General features: G+C 40.8%; 1 protein-coding gene across 5 annotated transcripts in view; it reads right to left on the bottom strand.

The window, feature by feature from the left end:
• The window catches only part of LOC113895258 (protocadherin alpha-C2), a 209,969-nt gene that overhangs the window by 179,736 nt on the left and 10,690 nt on the right, over nt 1-19,543 (bottom strand). Inside the window, exon 1 of one of the 5 annotated variants that reach the window (XM_027546233.1) lies at nt 14,820-17,365. The exons of 2 other annotated variants lie outside the window; for them this stretch is intronic. In XM_027546233.1, coding sequence (XP_027402034.1) covers nt 14,820-17,204 — 2,385 coding nt within the window. In that variant the 5' untranslated portion in view covers nt 17,205-17,365. Of the gene's footprint in view, nt 1-2,411; nt 5,081-14,819; nt 17,366-19,543 lie in introns of those variants that run through there. 2 more of the 5 variants (XM_027546238.1, XM_027546235.1) reach the window with 2 other exon arrangements.

Consider the following 19,543-nt stretch of genomic DNA (forward strand, 5'->3'; position numbering starts at 1 on the left):
CTTGTGAACTATGGTGTTGGAGAACACTCTTGAGAGTCCCTTGGACTGCAAGGAGATCCAACAAGTCCATCCTAAAGGAAATCAGTCCTGAATATACATTGGAAGGACTGATGTTGAAGCTGAAACTCCAATACTTTGGCTACCTGATGAGAAGAACTGACTCATTGGAAAAGACCCTGATGCTGGGAAAGATTGAAGGCAGGAGGAGAAGGGGAAGACAGAGGATGAGATGGTTGGATGGCCTCACCAACTCTATGGACATGAGTTTGAGTGGACTCCAGGAGTTGGTGATGGACAGGGAGGCCTGGCGTGCTGTAATCTATGGGGTTGCAAAGAGTCAGACACAACTGAGTGACTGAATTGAACTGAACTGATTAAGTGGCTTGATGTTGGAGGTGGAATGGACACATTTAAAACATTTTAAATCATGAAATATATTTTATAATAAAAATGAATAAAATTAAGCCACTAGAGCTAAAAATTTTAAATTATAAATATCAAACTCACCATGAATATGCCAAGGCTAACATTTAACAAGACTTAAAAGAGTCATTCAATGCACAAATATTACTAGAAACACTAATTCAATTTGTGTACTGTCACCCTGCTTATTTAACTTATATGCAGAGTACATCATGAGAAACACTGGGCTGGAAGAAGCACATGCTGGAATCAAGATTGCCGGGAGAAATATCAATAACCTCAGATATGCAGATGATACCACCCTTATGGCAGAAAGTGAAGAGGAACTCAAAAGCCTCTTGATGAAAGTGTAAGAGGAGAGTGAAAAAGTTGGCTTAAAACTCAATATTCAAAAAACGAAGATTATGGCATCTGGTCCCATCACTTCATGGCAAATAGATGGGGAAACAGTGGAAACAGTGTCAGACTTTATTTTGGGGGGCTCCAAAATCACTGCAGATGGTGACTGCAGCCATGAAATTAAAAGACGCTTACTCCTTGGAAGGAAAGTTATGACCAACCTAGATAGCATATTGAAAAGCAGAGACATTACTTTGCCAACAAAGGTCCATCTAGTCAAGGCTATGGTTTTTCCAGTGGTCATGTATGGATATGAGAGTTGGACTGTGAAGAAAGCTGAGCACTGAAGAATTGATGCTTTTGAACTGTGGTGTTGGAAAAGACTCTTGAGAGTCCCTTGGACTGCAAGGAGATCCAGCCAGTCCATTCTAAAGGAGATCAGCCCTGGGTGTTCCTTGGAAGGACTGATGCTAAAGCTGAAACTCCAGTACTTTGGCCACCTCATGCAAAGAGTTGACTCATTGGAAAAGACTCTGATGCTGGGAGGGGTTGGGGACAGGAGGAAAAGGGGACGACAGAGGATGAGATGGCTGGATGGCATCACCGACTCAATGGACGTGAGTCTGAGTGAACTCCGGGAGTTGGTGATGGACAGGGAGGCCTGGCATGCTGTGATTCATGGGGTCACAAAGAGTCAGACATGACTGAGCGACTGAACTGAACTGAATGAAATTTCTCAAATAGGGGCTTCCCTGGTGTTCTAGTGGTTAAGAACCTGCCCTGGAGTAAGTAAGCCTGTGGGCCATGACTACTGAACCCACGCTAAACAGCTCTCTAGTCGCAACTACTAAGGTTGGCACATCCTAAAGCCCATGCTCCGCAACAAGAGAAGCCATAGCAGTGAGAAGCCTGCGCACCACAACTAGAAGGTAGCACTCTCAGAAACTAGAGAAAGGCCAAGGGCAGCAAAGAAGACCCACCACAAACGAACAAAATCAAGCAAACCAACAAAACCAAATAATGGATAGTCAGTGGAGGAAAAAAGAGCAAGTTGACACGACATGTTACAATATTTCTATGTAGTTACAATACTGGACGTTGACAATAAATGAAAACACCAAGAATGTATCTTACAAGTATCTTCCTATAACACTTATTAAAATTTGAAAATTGAAATGTTCACTAAAAATTTAATTATGGAAACATTTTCTATGGTGAACTGAAAACCAGTTCATTAACTCAAGCCTTTAAACCTCATAAAAAGGGCATTGTTACTGAAATAAACAATATAGTGCAAAGCAGTTGTCTTCAACAAAGTAAATTTTAATCATAACTGTAAGTATAGAGAAATTAATTAGTACCAAGAGAATTTATACCTAAAAGGATACAATAACTACTTATAAAGCCATACTTTAAAAATGAAAAGAGAAGATAAAGGATATTAAATATTTAATATTAAATACATAACGAAAATCTGGAGAAGGCAATGGCAACCCACTCCAGTACTCTCGCCTGGAGAATCCCAGGGACGGGGGATTCTGGTGGGCTGCCGTCTATGGGGTCGCACAGAGTCGGACACGACTGAAGCGACTTAGCAGTAGCAGCAGCAGCACATAATGAAAATTTTCTATAAGGTTTTTGAGACTCACTGTGTCCGTAGAGATAGGACCCTGAGGCAGGCTAGGACTGAAGGCCATGAGGTCGGTCTTGGGCGGCCCCTCCCCAGAGCACACCCTCTGTCGCCTCTCCTGCGAGTAAGACCAGCTCTCCACTGCGTTGGAGCACACCAGCCTGGGCTTCCCGGGTCCACACGCGCCCTCGCTAGGCGGCGCCGAGCACCGCAGCGCCGTGTACAGCAGTAGCGTGAGCACCAACAGGCTGGATACCGCGCAGATGGCGATGATCAGATACACGTTCACATCCACTAACGCCGTCTCTGCGCCAGCTGCACCAGACAACGCCCGCGAAGAGGCCTTGGGCGCCTGGCCGCTGTCCTCCAGCGACAGCAGCACGGTGGCCGTGGCCGTCAGCGCCGGCTCGCCGTGGTCCTTCACCAGCACCAGCAGGCGCTGGCGCGGCGCGTCCGCCTCGTCCAGGGCACGCGTCGTGCTGATCTCGCCAGTGTATAGCCCCACGCGGAATGGGCTGCTTGCGCCACCCCCCGCCGGCTGCAGCTCGTACGACAGCCACGCGTTGTAGCCCGAGTCCGCGTCCACCGCGCGCACCTTCGCCACCACGTGGCCCGCGCCCACCGACCGCGCCACCACCTGGCTCACCGCGCTGGGTCCTCTGCCTGACCCGGGCGGCAGCAGTGCAGGCGCGTTGTCGTTCTCGTCCAGCACGAACACCTGCAGCGTCACGTTGCTGCCCAGGGGCGGCACGCCCGCGTCGCGCGCGCTCACCTGGAACTGCAGCAGCTCCAGCTCCTCGTGGTCCAGCGGCTGCAGCGCATACACCTTGCCGCTCTCCGCGTGCACCGACACGTAGCTCGACAGCGCGCGTTCGCCCACGCGTCGTTCCACCAGCGAGTAGGACACCAGCGCGTTCTCCTGCGCGTCCGCGTCTCGCGCCGACACGGTGAAGATGTGGCAGCCAGGCGGGTTGTTCTCCTTCACGAATACGGTGTACTCTGGCTGCGTGAACGCGGGTGCATTGTCGTTCACGTCGGCTACCTCCACGGACACGCTGGTCGTGGTGGACAAGGCAGGCGAGCCCCCATCTCTCGCAGTCAGCACCACATCATAGTTCGCCAGGCGCTCACGATCCAAGTCGCTGTCCAGCACCAATGAATAGTAATTTTTGAAAGTGGACACCAGCTTAAAAGGAACATCAGGCGTCACAGAGCAGGTGATCTGTCCGTTGGCACCAGAGTCGAGGTCTGATAGACTGATCAGGGCAATGACAGTGCCCAGTGGAGCGTCCTCTTGCACAGGCAGAGATAGGGAGGTTATGACCATCTCTGGGATATTATCATTTTCATCCAGCAATTTCACTATTACTTTGCAGTGTCCAGTTAATGGGAATGAACTTTTATCAACAGCATCAATATTAATTTCATATAAATTACAGTCTTCGTAATCCAGTTTTCCTGTAACTATTATTTCCCCACTATTAGAATTGATCGCAAATTTAGATTTTACATTGTCAAGAACAAGGTTGTTAAAGAGATACATTATTTCCTTATTAATACCCTCATCTGCATCTGAGGCGTTCAGTTTAATAACAAGTGTCCCATTCGGTGCATTTTCCAGTAATCTGACATTATAAACTGATTTATCAAATTCTGGAGCATTATCATTCGCATCCAAAACATTGATCAATAACTGAACTGTACCTGTTAGTTCAGGTTTTCCTCCATCAATTGCAATCAGCAATAAACGATGTTCTTGCATTTCTTCCCTATCTACTAGTTTCTTCAAAACTAGTTCTAAAAAGTTTGTTTCCTCTTCGTTTGTTTTAACATCCAAGTCAAAATACTCATTTGCTTGTAACTTGTATCTCAATTCTGCGTTTCTTCCGATATCCATATCAGACGCGCCCTCTAGCGGAAACCGGGAATCCGCTCTTCTTGACTCTAGTATAAATAGTGTTTGTTCTTGTCGCAAGAACCTTGGCGGGTTGTCGTTAATGTCCTTCACCTCCACCTCCACATGGAACACCTGCAGTGGCCGGTCCACGATCACCTCCAGGTGGATGCTGCATTCCGCTCTCCGCCCGCACAGCTCCTCCCGGTCGATCCGAGAATTCACAAACAAAATGCCATTCTGCAGATTTACCTCCAGAAGGTCTCTGCGGCCTTTGGATGCAATCCGGAAGAGGCGAGGCACCAGCTCTGCCAGCTCCAGTCCCAGGTCCTGGGCGATGCGGCCCACGAAGGTGCCGTGTTTGGCCTCCTCGGAAACAGAGTATTGGACCTGGCCACTCCCCGACTCCCAGGCTACGAGGAGCAGAAGCGATAGCAGCAGACGCTGAGATCCTGGACTTTTTCTCTGAGAATATACCATCGCAAATTTGTATCAACTTTCAAATACCTATTGCACTACCATATAGCTCTTGGAAATTTAATTCCCAATTTTATACAATTTTGTATTTGCTCACCTTTTATGCTTCAGCAGCAGAGTGAAAAAATGGAGTGGCTCTTTTCCTTTCTCAGGAAAATAAACTCTCTGTATTCCTTTGTTGTTTAAAAAAAGAAAAACACTAAACTTGCGGTTTCCAGCGCCATCATGTGGAGGAAAGGGGAGTTATTTTACTTTGTTATGCTTTATTTACATTACATTCGTTAAATATTTCCCAGTTTCAACGTCTCATTATATTCCTTATCTCTAATCAAATATATAATTAAATTTTTAATAAAATGTATCAAATTTAAGTAAAATACTGCAGGATCAATACTACTCAAGTTGTGACACCCAATCTTTACTAGAATGATTTGTATTGGCCTATTCTGTATATTTAGGGTTTGTATAGTTCCTAATGGACTTTAAAAGTTTTAGATTTTTTATATCTTTCTGTATTTAAATATTACTTACTAAAATTACCTATTTTTTTCTCTACTATTTTGATGGGATGTTTGTATATTAGTCTTTATATCACTCATAAAACAAGTTTATATTCCTATTTGCAATATTTAATATTGGCTTTTGTAATGTTATTTTCAAAGTAACAAGCTATGTGAATAGAATTCGTATCTGCATTCCATTTGGAAGTCTGATTTTCAAATTGATGAAAATTTATTGATTTCCTTTTTCTTTATATTACCTACTTACTTTTAGTGTTAACTCAAAAACTGTAATGTGGACATGACACTATTTGCAACTTAATACATCTAGCACAGGACAGCATACAGACAAGCATTTCTTCAAGTTGCTATTACTGATAAATCAGATTGATATAAATTGTGAAAGCACATATATTTTCTTTTATGTAGCAAATCAAAATCCTAATGTTGTTTGTGAGATATATTATTCTATAAAATATTTGAGTTCCAGTAAAAATTGAAACATGGAAAGAAATCACATTATTAACAAGTTAACTCTGTTAATTTCATCTCATTCTACTGCTCCATTTTATTTGCTACACGGACTTGGACTTCACTTAATAAATATGGCCAATATAAAACAAACCTACTTTTCCTCTTAAAAAAGTTTAACATTCTACTTAAGTATATACTCCCTCAGTTCAGTTCAGTCGCTCAGTTGTGTCCAACTCTTTGCGACCCCATGAATCACAGCACATCAGGCCTCCCTGTCCACTACCAACTCCCAGAGTTCACCCAAACTCATGTCCATTGAGTCGATGATGCCATCCAGCCATCTCATCCTCTGTCGTCCCCTTCTCTTCCTGCCCCCGATCCCTCCTAGCATCAGGGGCTTTTCCAATGAGTCAACTCTTTGCATGAGGTGGCCAGAGTACTGGAGTTTCAGCTTCAGCATCAGTCCTTCCAATGAACACCCAGGACTGATCTTTAGGATGGACTGGTTGGATCTCCTTGCAGTCCAAGGGACTCTCAAGAGTCTTCTCCAACACCACAGTTCAAAAGCATCAATTCTTCGGCGCTCAGCTTTCTTCACAGTCCAACTCTAACATCCACACATGACCACTGGAAAAACCATAGCCTTGACTAGACCTTGAAAAGCCCGGACCTTTGTTGGCCAAGTAATGTCTCTGCTTTTTAATATGCTGTCTAGGTTGGCCATAACTTTCCTTCCAAGGAGTAAGCGTCTTTTAATTTCATGGAGGCAATCACAATTTGCAGTGATTTTGGAGCCCAGAAAAATAAAGTCTGACACTGTTTCCACTGTTTCCCCATCTATTTCCCATGAAGTGATGGGACTGGATGCCATGATCTTCGTTTTCTGAATGTTGAGTTTTAAGCCAACTTTTTCACTCTCCTCTTTCACTGTCATCAAGAGGCTCTTTAGTTCCTCCTCACTTTCTGCCATAAAAGTGGTGTCATCTGCATATCTGATATTATTGATATTTCTCCCAGCAATCTTAATTCCAGCTTGTGCTTCTTCCAGCCCAGCGTTTCTCATGATGTATTCTGCATATAAGTTAAATAAGCAAGGTGACAACATATAGCCTTGATGTACTCCTTTTCCTATTTGGAACCAGTCTGTTGTTCCATCCAGTTCTAACTGTTGCTTCCTGACCTGCATATCGGTTTCTCAAGAGGCAAGTCAGGTGGTCTGGTATTCCCATCTCTTTCAGAATTTTCCACAGTTTATTGTGATCCACACAGTCAAAGGCTTTGGCATAGTCAATAAAGCAGAAATAGATGTTTTTCTGGAACTCTATTGCTTTTTCGATGATCCAGCGGATGTTGGCAATTTGATCTCTGGTTCCTCTGCCTTTTCTAAATCCAGCTTGAACATTTGGAAGTTCATGATTCATGTATTGCTGAATACTGGTTTGGAGAATTTTGAGCATTACTTTACTAGTGTGTGAGATGAGTGCAATTGTGTGGTAGTTTGAGCATTCTTTGGTATTGCCTTTCTTTGGGATTGGAATGAAAACTGACCTTTTCCAGTCCTGTGGCCACTGCTGAGTTTTCCAAATTTGCTGGCATATTGAGTGTAGCACTTTCACAGCATCATCTTTCAGGATTTGAAATAGCTCACCTGGAATTCCATCACCTCCACTAGCTTTGTCCGTAGTAATGCTTCCTAAGGCCCACTTGACTTGACATTCCAGGATGCCTGGGTTTAGGTGAATGATCACACCATCATGATTATCTGGGTCATGAAGATGTTTTTGTACAGTTCTTCTGTGTATTCTTGCCACCTCTTCTTAATATCTTCTGCTTCTGTTACGTCCATAGAATTTCTGTCCTTTATTGAGCCCATCTTTGCATGAAATGTTCCCTTGGTATCTCTAATTTTCTTGAAGAGATCTCTAGTCTTTCCCATTCTGTTGTTTTCCTCTATTTCTTTGCATTGATTGCTGAGGAAGGCTTTTTTATCTCTCCTTGTTATTCTTTGGAACTCTGCATTCAGATGCTTATATTCCTTAAATATTAAAAAATCATCTTTGCTTGTGAATATAAGAGGGGCCAAGAAATCAATAATTCTATTACTTAATGCTTTACATGTAAAGCATAAACTCCAAACACATTTTTTAATGATGGTATAAGTCATATGTGGAATTAGATGTATTATGTGTCCATGTATAAAGCAAATATGGAAAAGTGATACTATAAAAACTAGCTTGGAAAGAAATAAGATTACTAGAAAATACAAAGTCAATTGAAATTAACTTGCTTCTCAGTATTCAAAACAGTAATGTAGGGTACTCTTTCTGCCCCCTTCTGATGCCTATGTCAGAAGCTTTCTCTATCTCCTTTATACTTTAATAAAACTTTATTACACAAAAAAAAAAAAAAAAAACAGTAATGTAAGGACATCAGATAATGTTACTGACTTTGTTTCTGATACAATCTTTAAGAGTACACTTATCATTTCCTTTAGTTTTTGAAAGATTTCTTAGCATTCAGAACATCCAAACACTAAAAAAGCTAAACAGTAATCAAATTTCAGAGCTATTTATCTAAGAGTCACTTACAAGGATAATTTAAAGTATTTTAATATATAATAAGAAAAAATTATAATATCTGAGTTGAAAATATCATCAGTTAATGTTGATTCACCTTCTATTATGAAACCATGATTGATGTGGATCTACAAAATTACAATTAAAAATTTACTGTTGAGAAAAGTAAATATTAAGTATTTGAAAGCCAACTGATAGTGTGATATTAACAATGTATGCATAGTATTTTACAGAATATTTTCAGTAAATATTTAAAACTTTAAAAAATATACTTAATGGAGAAAATGCCATCAATAGTATCATATGCTTCTTTCAGCTTGTAATTTTTTCACATAAATATATACAAGAGAAAATAAGCCTCTTGGCTTTTGAACTGTCTTCATATCTTTTAGATTGCAGAGTTTTAAAATTATCCTTTGCATTTGTCTTTCATTGCTCAACTCTTGTTTTGGAGGTTATTTTTTCAACAAGTGTAGTCTCTTTACTTGTAATTCCATGAAATCTATAAGTAGAGGAAATTCTTTAAATCTTTTTCCAATCCATTCTTTCAATTAAATATTATAGCTTATTACTACATAGTTTCTGGAAAATTTTCAGTTATACTTATGTATGCCCCATGGCAAAACTAAGACTCCTTTCCTGACAATGAATTTAGATTAAGGAAACCAAATAGTATTTTGAGGTATCTCTGCTTAATTTACTGAGGAACATTCAGGAAAACAGTACACTAGAAAATTTAATTTAGTACTGGAGTCTAGATGACTTTCATTTCCTACAAAACTCCAGAATAAAATTTTAATAAGCTATATTTCTCACCTATGTGTAGAAAATTATGTAAGTCTACCACACTGTTGAGATATAACAGGTGAAACTGAAGCAATCTTTTAAAGGTTTGTAAACAGTTCATCCTCCTGCATCAAATATGAACAAAAAGTTTAATTATATGTAGAAAATAATTTATCCAGTTACCTCACATAATATGCATATGGTACATATTTTTACATTACTTTTGTAATGGTTCAACCTCCCAACAAAATATTGTGCTAAAATATTTATGTTATATACACATTCTGAGGAGACCTGAGAGTAAATTTTAAAGTACCTATGAGGGAATAAGGAAGCTAAATTAAGCATAGTTTTTACTCACAATCCTATTGCCTTCATTTTTCCCAAATGAGCTCATTTAAAAGTGGAAAGAGACAATGAGCTAAATTTAAGCACTTTTGGTTCTATTCTATACATTCATATTAATATTCATGTGGCCCCAATTTTTTTGTGTGTCTCCAGGCCACAATTCAGTCTTTATTAAATTGAAAGAAATTACAATCTCTGAGGTCATATCTTTTAAAATTCCAGGTCAAGTGAGTGGAAACGTGATGAGATGCAAGATTATTAGAGCATTAGTAAATATCCAGGATGAGAAAGGAGGAGGGAAACTAAACAGCAAAAAATAAAAAAATTCAGTACGCTTGGGTCTTAGGAACAAAGGAAAGAGGAAAGGAGGACAGAAAAAGGGTTAAAATAAAGTACAAAACCCTTATTCTACTAACTTTGTATGAGACTACAAAATAGACCTTGGGTTAAGTAGAAGAGATAAAAATAAAATCTTCAGAAGATTTGTAATAACAGACATCATTGTAGTAGATAAAAAAGGAAAAGATATAAAATATTACCTCAATTCAGACTTTTCCATAAATTTCTAAATGCATATCTATCAGGTATTTATAAACTCTTTATCCATCTATAGAGTAATATAACTACATCTAGAATAGTTACAGCTTCTCATGTACAATACCCAGAACTCAATACAAAATTATCAGGCTTACCAATAAAGAGAATCATGAGAAAAAATGAACAATAAAACCCACACACAGATGATCCAATTATTACACTGATATGACAGACCATAAATAAACTGTAATTAAGGTACCAAAATAAATACATAATAAATTATTTCACCAGAAAGATAATAATCAATGTTTAGATTCAATTGATGACTTAATAAGAAGAGGAATTTGCTATAGTATAAGATTGGTCAGAATAAAAATATCCTTCAGGTAATAGCAAAAATGATGCTGAAAAAATAGACGGGGGCATAGAAGATACAAGAGATATGGTGAAAAGATTTAACACACCTATTCCTTGACTTAAAGAAGAGAAAGAGAGAAAAACATGAGGCAGAAGGAATATTCGAAGGCAGACTGCTGGAATTTTTCCTATACTGATGAAAGACATCAAACCACATATTCAAGAAGCTTTAAAAACTGCAAACAAGATAAAAATCAAAGAAAACTAAAACTGAACATAAAGCCCTTGAAAGTAAAAAATAAAGAAAAATTTTACAAACCAGCTGGACAGGGGAAAAAAGGTTTTACTACCTGAACAATAAACTTGACAGCTGTCTTCTCAAAAGACTATGGAATGTCATCTTAAAAGCAATGGGGTGGGGGGAAATAAGTTACAACTCAGAACTTGATACTCAACAAAACTATTTTTCAGAAGTGCTGGCAAAATAAGCATATTTCTCATATACCAAATATTAGAGAATTCTTTACCACCACTAAAAAAAATATAAAATAATTTCTTCTTTAGTTCCCCAACCAGGGATCTGGGCCCTCAGGAAGGAAAGCACAGAGTCCTAACCACTAGACCACCAGGGAATTTCCTCATATGTACCATGATTAAAGAAAATAATTTAAACTTAGAGCTGATATTTATTATGATAACAAATGGCAATTATCTAAGAATAAATCTTATGAAAGATGAATAGGACCTCTACACAGGAAATTATAAAATATTAAGAACCATTGTAGGTTATTTAGATAAACAGAGCATGCTCATGAAGTGAATGTCTCATGATTGTAAAGATGTCAGCTGGTTTCATGTACAATGCCCAGAACTCAATACAGAATTATCAGGCTAATATAGCTAATTATCCTGACAAAATTATCAGGATAATTATCTATTATCTCAATAGATACAATACAATTCAAATCAATACCTCACCAAGTTGTTTTTATGGAATTAATATACAAATCTAGGTTGAATTAAAGAGACAGCATGACATTAATGGAAAAAACAGTCAAATTGATTAGAAAAACAAAAGCAAAAAGACTATGGTTATATAAGGAACAACTGTGGAACTAATTATTTTTAATGGTCTTGCCTCAGCTGAACATGTTTGGTAAAAGTTAAGCTTGATCCTTGGGTCTCAGCAAAGACAAAAAATTAAAATTAATTGCATATGAACGTGAACAAGAAAACAAAAGACACAAGAAATTATCTTCAGAGGATAGAATCAAGAAGAAAAAAATGATAAGTTGAACTTAACTAAAATGAAAATTTCTATTCACCAAATGACAAAAGAATGAAAAGACAAGTCACAGTGTGGAACAATGCAGAAAATCAAGAAAGGGGTCATATCCAGAACATAAAACTTTTCACAAAGAAGTAGAAGGAACTTCCTTGGTAGTCCAGAGTTGAAAGTCTGCCTGCCAATGCAGGGGATGTGAGTTGGATCTCTGGTCCAGGAAGATTCTACATGACACAGGGCAAATAAGCCCGTGTACCGCAACTACTGAAGCCCTAGTGCTCTAGGGCTTTACTCTCCAGCAAGAGAAGCCAGTACAATGAGAAGCTCATACACTACAACTAGAGAGTAGCCCCCCTCACCAGAAACCCTAGGTGCACCAATGAAAACCCGGTACAGCAAAAAATTAATTTAAAAAACAGTAGAAGAATATAACAGAATAGGAAAATAGGCAGAAGACTTGAACAGTTATTGCACAGAATAGGATATTAAAATGGCCAATAATAATACAAAAATGTGCTCAACCTCAATTACAAATTGGGAAACATAAGCACATCTAGCAAAATGGCAACAATGTAAATTAACAATGCCAAGTTTTCCAGATGATGACGAGCAACTGAAACTCATACAGAACTAGCAAAAGTGTGAACAGGTAAAAGCATTTGGGGAATTGACATCAATTAAAGATACCAATTGATTGACACTATCAATTAGTGATACCAAGGGTACAATAAAGGACAGAAATGGTATGGACCTAAACAGAAGCAGAAGAGATTAAGAAGAGGTGGCAAGGATATACAGAAGAACTATACAAAAAAGATCTTCATGACCCAGATAACCACGATGGTGTGACCACTCACTTAGAGCCAGGCATCCTGGAATGTGAAGTCAAGTGGGCCTTAGGAAGCATCACTACAAACAAAGCTACTGGAGGTGATGGAATTCCAGCTGACCTATTTCAAATACTAAAAGATGATGCTGTGAAAGTGCTGCACTCAATATGCCAGCAAATTTGGAAAACTCAGCAGTGGTCACAGGACTGGAAAAGGTCAGTTTTCATTCCAATCCCAAAGAAAGGCAATGCCAAAGAATGTTCAAACTACCATACAATTACACTCATCTCCCACACTAGCAAAGTAATGCTCAAAATTCTTCAAGCCAGGCTTCAACAGTATGTGAACCATGAACTTCCAGATGTTCAAGCTGGATTTAGAAAAGGCAGAGGAAACAGAGATCAAATTGCCAACATCCGTTGGATCACAGAAAAAGCAAGAGTTCCAGAAAAACATTTATTTCTGCTTTATTGACTACGCCAAAGCCTTTGATTATGTGGTCACAACAAAATGTGGAAAGTTCTTAAAGAGATGAGAAAAACAGATCACCTGACCTGCCTCCTGAGAAATCTGTATGCAAGTCAAGAAGCAACAGATAGAAACAGACATGGAACAACAGACTCGTTCCAAATTGGGAAAGGAGTACGTCAACATTGTATATTGTCACCCTGCTTATTTAACTTATATGCAGAGTACATCATGCGAAATGCCAGGCTGGATGAAGTACAAGCTGGAATCAAGATTGCCAGGAGAAATATCAATAACCTCAGACACGCAGATGACACCACCCTTATGGCAGAAAGCAAAGAAGAACTCAAGAGCCTGTTGATGAAAGTGAAAGATCAAAGTGAAAAAGTTGGCTTAAAACTCAACATTCAGAAAACTGAGATCATGGCATCTGGTCCCATCACTTCATGGCAAATAGATGGGGAAACAATAGAAACAGTGAGAGACTTTATTTTGGGGTGCTCCAAAATCACCGCATATGGTGACTGCAGCCATGAAATTAAAAGTCGCTTGCTCCTTGGAAGAAAATCTATGACCAACCTGGTGAGCATATTAAAAAGCAAAGACACTACCCTGCCAACAAAGGTCCGTCTAATCAAAGCTATGGTTTTTCCAGTGGTCATGTATGGATGTGAGAATTGGACTATAAAGAAAGCTGAGCACGGAAGAATTGATGCTTTTTAACTGTGGTGTTGGAGAAGACTCTTGAGAGTCCCTTGGACTGCAAGGATATCAAACCAATCAATCCTAAAGGAAATCAGTCCTGAATATTCAGTCCTGATGCTGAAGCTGAAACTCCAATACTTTAGCCACCTGATGCGAAGAGCTGACTCATTTGAAAAGACCCTGATGCTGGGAAAGATTGAGGGCAGGAGGAGAAGGGGAAGACAGATGATGAGCTGGTTGGATGGCATCACCAACTCAATGGATATGAGTTTGAGCAAGCTCTGGGACCTGGTGAAGGACAGGGAAGTCTGGCTTGCTGTAGTCCATGGGGGTCACAAAGAGTCAGACATGATTGAGCAACTTAACTAATCAATTAAAGGAGAAGATAAGTACAGAGCCTATGTTCCACTAATCTCCATCTTAGCTAAATAATACAGAAAAGTTTGTAAATAGGCATTGAAAATTTTACAAATATACTGATGGCAGCATTAGGTAAAATAGATACAAAGAGAAACAATGTGAAATTCTCAACAGAGTAACACATACCCTATTCCTAAAACATACTAAAGAAAGAAAAAAACTATTAGAGATAATAAATTAACTCCAAGTACTTAAGGCAATATGGATGACTTCACAGAATAGTGAATGATAAATATGAACACAGAAACACAAGCACACATACAACACATTTTGTGCAATTCCATTTAGAAAAATTCAAGAAGTAAAAATTAATCAGCTATAAAATTAAAGCTGTGGCTACATATGGGGGGAAGAGGGAAAAGATATTTGGGAGGTACATTTGAGTGTCTTCTGGAGTGAAGGTAACAGTTTTCACTTTCAAATAGTTGATTAAGCTGTAGTATTCTGTGTACTTTTCAATGATTTATAGGCAAATAACAAGAAAATGCTTTCTAAAAGTTGATTACAACTGAAAATAAAGATGAAGATATAAGTCACAAAATTTATAACCCTAGTTATATAAATATGCATTGAATAATGAATATTAAAAACAAAACAACATGTATTGTCTTGGTGTCCTATTCCTCTAAAAGGTTTTAGTTTAAAAGGGGATGAAAAAGTAAACAAATTTAGTTCAGAGAAATTTAGTTTTGAGAAAGTTTTTAAGAAGAAATTGACAGAATTAAAGAATACCCAGACTTCACAGTAAATAAGGATATTTATAAACTAACCTTTGAAAGAGAATCCACAGTTGCTGGCTGCTGATCTTCCCTGTCCCCAGAGTCCGGAACACTGGGACTGAAGGCCATGAGGTCGGTCTTGGGCGGCCCCTCCTCAGAGCACACCCTCTGCCGCCTCTCCTGAGAGTAAGACCAGCTCCCCACCGCGCTGGAGCACACCAGCCTGGGCTTCACCGGCCCGCACGCGCCCTCGCTGGGCGGCGCCGAGCACCGCAGCGCCGTGTACAGCAGCAGCGTGAGCACCAACAGGCTGGACACCGCGCAGATGGCGATGATCAGATACACGTTCACATCCACCAGAACTGCCTCCGCTTCAGCCGCGCCAGACAATGCCCGCGAAGAGGCCTTGGGCGCCTGGCCGCTGTCCTCCAGCGACAGCAGCACGGTGGCCGTGGCCGTCAGCGCCGGCTCGCCGTGGTCTTTGACCAGCACCAGCAGGCGCTGGCGCGGCGCGTCCGCCTCGTCCAGGGCGCGCGTCGTGCTGATCTCGCCGGTGTACAGCCCCACGCGGAATAGGCTGCGTGCGCCATCCCCCGCCAGCTGCAGCTCGTACGACAGCCACGCGTTGTAGCCCGAGTCCGCGTCCACCGCGCGCACCTTCGCCACCACGTGGCCCGCGCCCACCGACCGCGCCACCACCTGGCTCACCGCGCTGGATCCTCCGCTTGGCCCGGGCGGCAGCAGCGCGGGCGCGTTGTCGTTCTCGTCCAGCACGAACACTTGCAGCGTCACGTTGCTGCCCAGGGGCGGCACGCCCGCGTCGCGCGCGCTCACCTGGAACTGCAGCAGCTCCAGCTCCTCGTGGTCCAGAGGCTGCAGCGCATACACCTTGCCGCTCTCCGCGTGCACCGACAGATAGCTGGACAGCTCACGCTCGCCCACCCGCCGCTCCACCAGCGAGTAGGACACCAGCGCGTTTTCCTGCGCGTCCGCGTCTCGCGCAGACACGGTGAAGATGTGGCAGCCTGGAGGGTTGTTCTCCTTCACGAACACCGTGTACTCGGGCTGCGTGAACGCGGGTGCATTGTCGTTCACGTCGGCCACCTCCACGGACACACTGGCTGTGGTGGACAAGGAAGGCGACCCCCCGTCTTGAGCGGTCACCACCAATTTATAGACGGACACTTTCTCGCGATCCAAGGTGCTGTCCAAAACGAGTGAATAGTAGTTCTTGAAGGTGGACACCAGCCTGAAAGGGACGTGGGGCGATAGTCTACAGGTCACCTGCCCATTGACACTGGAGTCGAGGTCAGACAAACTTATCAAGGCAATGACGGTGCCCAGTGGAGCGTCTTCCCTAATTGGGAGTGACAAGAATTTGAATTCCATTACTGGGGCATTATCATTGGTGTCTTCAACTTCCACCATAACTGTACAATGGCCAGAAAGTGGCGGCTGCCCCTTATCAATGCCCTCTACAAGAATTTCATAGGATTTGGTTTCTTCAAAATCAATATATCCCTTTACCATAATTTCTCCAGTAATTGGATCCATGTAGAATTTGGATTTCACAATGGGTAAAATATCAGCTGAGAATGAATAAATAATATTCCCATTCAAGCCTTCGTCTAAATCTGAGGCGTTAAGTTTAATTACCAACGTTCCGTTAGGAACGTTTTCTAGTAATTTCACTTCATAGAGTGTTCTGTCGAAAGTCGGGGCGTTGTCGTTGGCGTCCAGCACTCTGACGAGTAACTGAACAGTGCCAGTCAGCTCAGGTTTGCCGCCATCAGAGGCGGTAAGGACTAAAAAAATCTCCGGAGCTTCTTCTCTGTCTAAAGGTCTCCTTAATACCAGCCCAAGACGTTTTACCCGCTCTTCATCGGACGGTTTTTCCAGCGAGAAATATTCATTGGGACTCAGCCTGTATGTCAGCAGAGCGTTGGCCCCAATGTCTGCATCAGAGGCGCCCTCTAGCGGAAACCGAGAGTCAAGCGGCCTGGATTCAGCCATAAACAGAATCTTTTGTGTTCCTGGGAACACTGGAGGATTGTCGTTAATGTCCTTCACCTCCACCTCCACATGGAACACCTGCAGTGGCCGGTCCACGATCACCTCCAGGTGGATGCTGCACTCCGCACTCTGCCCGCACAGCTCCTCCCGGTCGATCCGAGAATTCACAAACAAAATGCCATTCTGCAGATTTACCTCCAGAAGGTCCCCGCGGCCTTTGGATGACACACGAAACAGGCGCGGCACCAGTTCCGCCAGCTCCAATCCCAGGTCCTGAGCGATTCGGCCCACAAAGGTGCCGTGTTTGGCCTCTTCCAGGACAGAGTAGCGGAGCTGGCCGCTCCCAGCCTTCCAGGCTGCGAGGAACAGAAGTGAGAGCAGCAAACGCCGGTATTCCTGGCCAGTTCCCCAGGAAAACTCCATCTCATGTCTTCAGTGTTTTGTTGTCATGAAGAGAGTCTTGTTTCCAAACGAAGCACTACCTCCTGACCGTTCAGTCCAATGCCATTGTAGCCTCCATTTTTTCAGTGGTGGATGTAGCTTCTTTACCATAAGAACAGGAGTGATTTCTTTCTTTTTCTCTCTCTCTCTCTTTTTTTTTTTTTTTTTTTGCTTTATGGTATCAATTTTACGGTACAGAGCGACATCATGTGGCTCAAAACCGTAAGTAACAGATTCTGGAAATCCATACTATGAACTGCTAAGTCTTCATCTTTCTTTCCGCCTTCCCGTGGATTTTAATGCCCTTGGAGAATAGAATCACACTTTACACTACTGCAGCACACATTTTGCGCTACTAATTGACTGAGTGTGAGTTTCACCACAGGAGCAGACTTCACTTCAGTGGAAATACTTTTTTCATACAAGTTTTAAGTATTTACAGAGACCCAACTGTAGTTAACACTTTATACAGTTGGCAAAGTGTTGACTAGGAAAATTCGTGACATTTTTGTGTTCCTGAGAGTGAAGAAAGGTAGTCATTAATGATGACACTATTCATCATTGGATTTTACATTCTGCTTATTGAAGACTTCAGAGAATACATCTCTAGGAAAACTCTGATCTCAAAGATAGGTAGTTGAAAGGGAATTTCAAAAAATATTCAAACAAGGAAGCAAAGACCATGAGCACTTGATTGAGAGCCTTCCTTAAATAATGTAAGGGCTGAGGGCAATGAAACTTTAACAGGAAAGTAGGATATTGCAGTATACATTGTGTTGGAAAGTATTCCAAATAATTTCATTCCCTGGAACCCATTCACCTCCCATGAACAACACTGGTATTCTCATTTTGGTTCTCATGGTTTATAAACACTTGCTTGTTCTTCAGGACCTAATATGCTTCAACTTCTGTTTCTCCCACAGTGCTCATATAGTCTAGCCAAAGTGGACAATTTCCTGCTTCCAATAACATTTTTTGCTAAACAAATATACTCATTTCATTCTCTGCCTAAGTAATATCCAGCATTTCCAAACTCTTCTAAAAGCAGTCTTCCCCCATGATATAACAACTTAAAACTTCCTTGACCAATAAAGACTTTCACGATTAAGCCAATTGGGCAGGCATCTTTACTTTCTTTTATACTATAGCATCTAGGTCAATCCATTAGCCATTTATTACATTAATTTCTCTTTTGTAGGTATTTGGGTATATGTATCTAATCATAAATTTTTGGAATGTAAACTTTTAAAGAGAATATTTTACCATAATATTTTAACATTCAGAATACTTATTGAGTAGTTAGTGAATATTTACTGAATAGAATAGTTTGGTTTTCTTCTATTGCTTAATAAAATGCATTAAATTAAGGTGATCATGTAGCTAGTTAAGAAAATATGATGTCTCAGCAACCTCTATAACTTTCCAGAGATAAAGGAAATATTTTCCTTAGGCACTGCTCTATGTAAGATATATTTCAATTGCCATATTGAAAACATGGATTTCAGGTTAGTTTTCTTTCCAGTTCTTAGCAAGAATGATCCTTGAGACATTAATAGTTCTGATGGTCAATAAGGCATTCCCAAATAATACAGCACAATATACTCTCCACACACACACATGCACACACACATACACACATACACACACACCAATATAGAAGGACATAATGGTAGTTATTTTCAAACTTTGACTCTTCTGTTCATAAGCCGTGTATTCCATAGTTGTCTAGGACAAAAAACATCAGTCTAGGACTTCCCTGGCAGTCCAGTCATTAGGACTCTTCACTTCCACTGAAGGGAGCAAGGGTTGGATCCCTGGTTAGAGAACTAAGATCCCCAGCATGTGCATGGTGAAGCCAAAAAAAGAAAAAAAAATTAAATCTAGTGAAAATAGCCCTAGGCTCCCATTCTAGGAAAAGCCAGACTCCTCACCACCATCATTTTTTTCTTAATTAAAACATAAATCTGAAAACATAAAACTGAAACTAAAGTAGTTTCAGTTATAGGACCCAACCTGTAGACTTGTGCAAAATGATTGGTATTAAACACTGAAACAAAGTAAAAGAGAATCCTTGACCATTTACTCTATTTTGCTAATAATTAAATAAATAGATAAGGAAAGCAGAGAATAGAAAGGATATTTGGGAACTATTCAGTATTTACCTGGTATAGTAGCAACACATCTCTAAGGGGCAAAATTCAAAAGTTTTAAAAATGTCTTATTAGCTGAGACTCATGTTAGTCAAGAATTTAAAGAGGAGAACTGAACTTGAAGACTGAAGTCTCATATCCTGGAAGACAAGAACTCTGGATGACCCTATT

This window comes from Bos indicus x Bos taurus, chromosome 7 (assembly GCF_003369695.1).
Source record: "Bos indicus x Bos taurus breed Angus x Brahman F1 hybrid chromosome 7, Bos_hybrid_MaternalHap_v2.0, whole genome shotgun sequence".
NCBI lineage: Eukaryota > Metazoa > Chordata > Mammalia > Artiodactyla > Bovidae > Bos > Bos indicus x Bos taurus.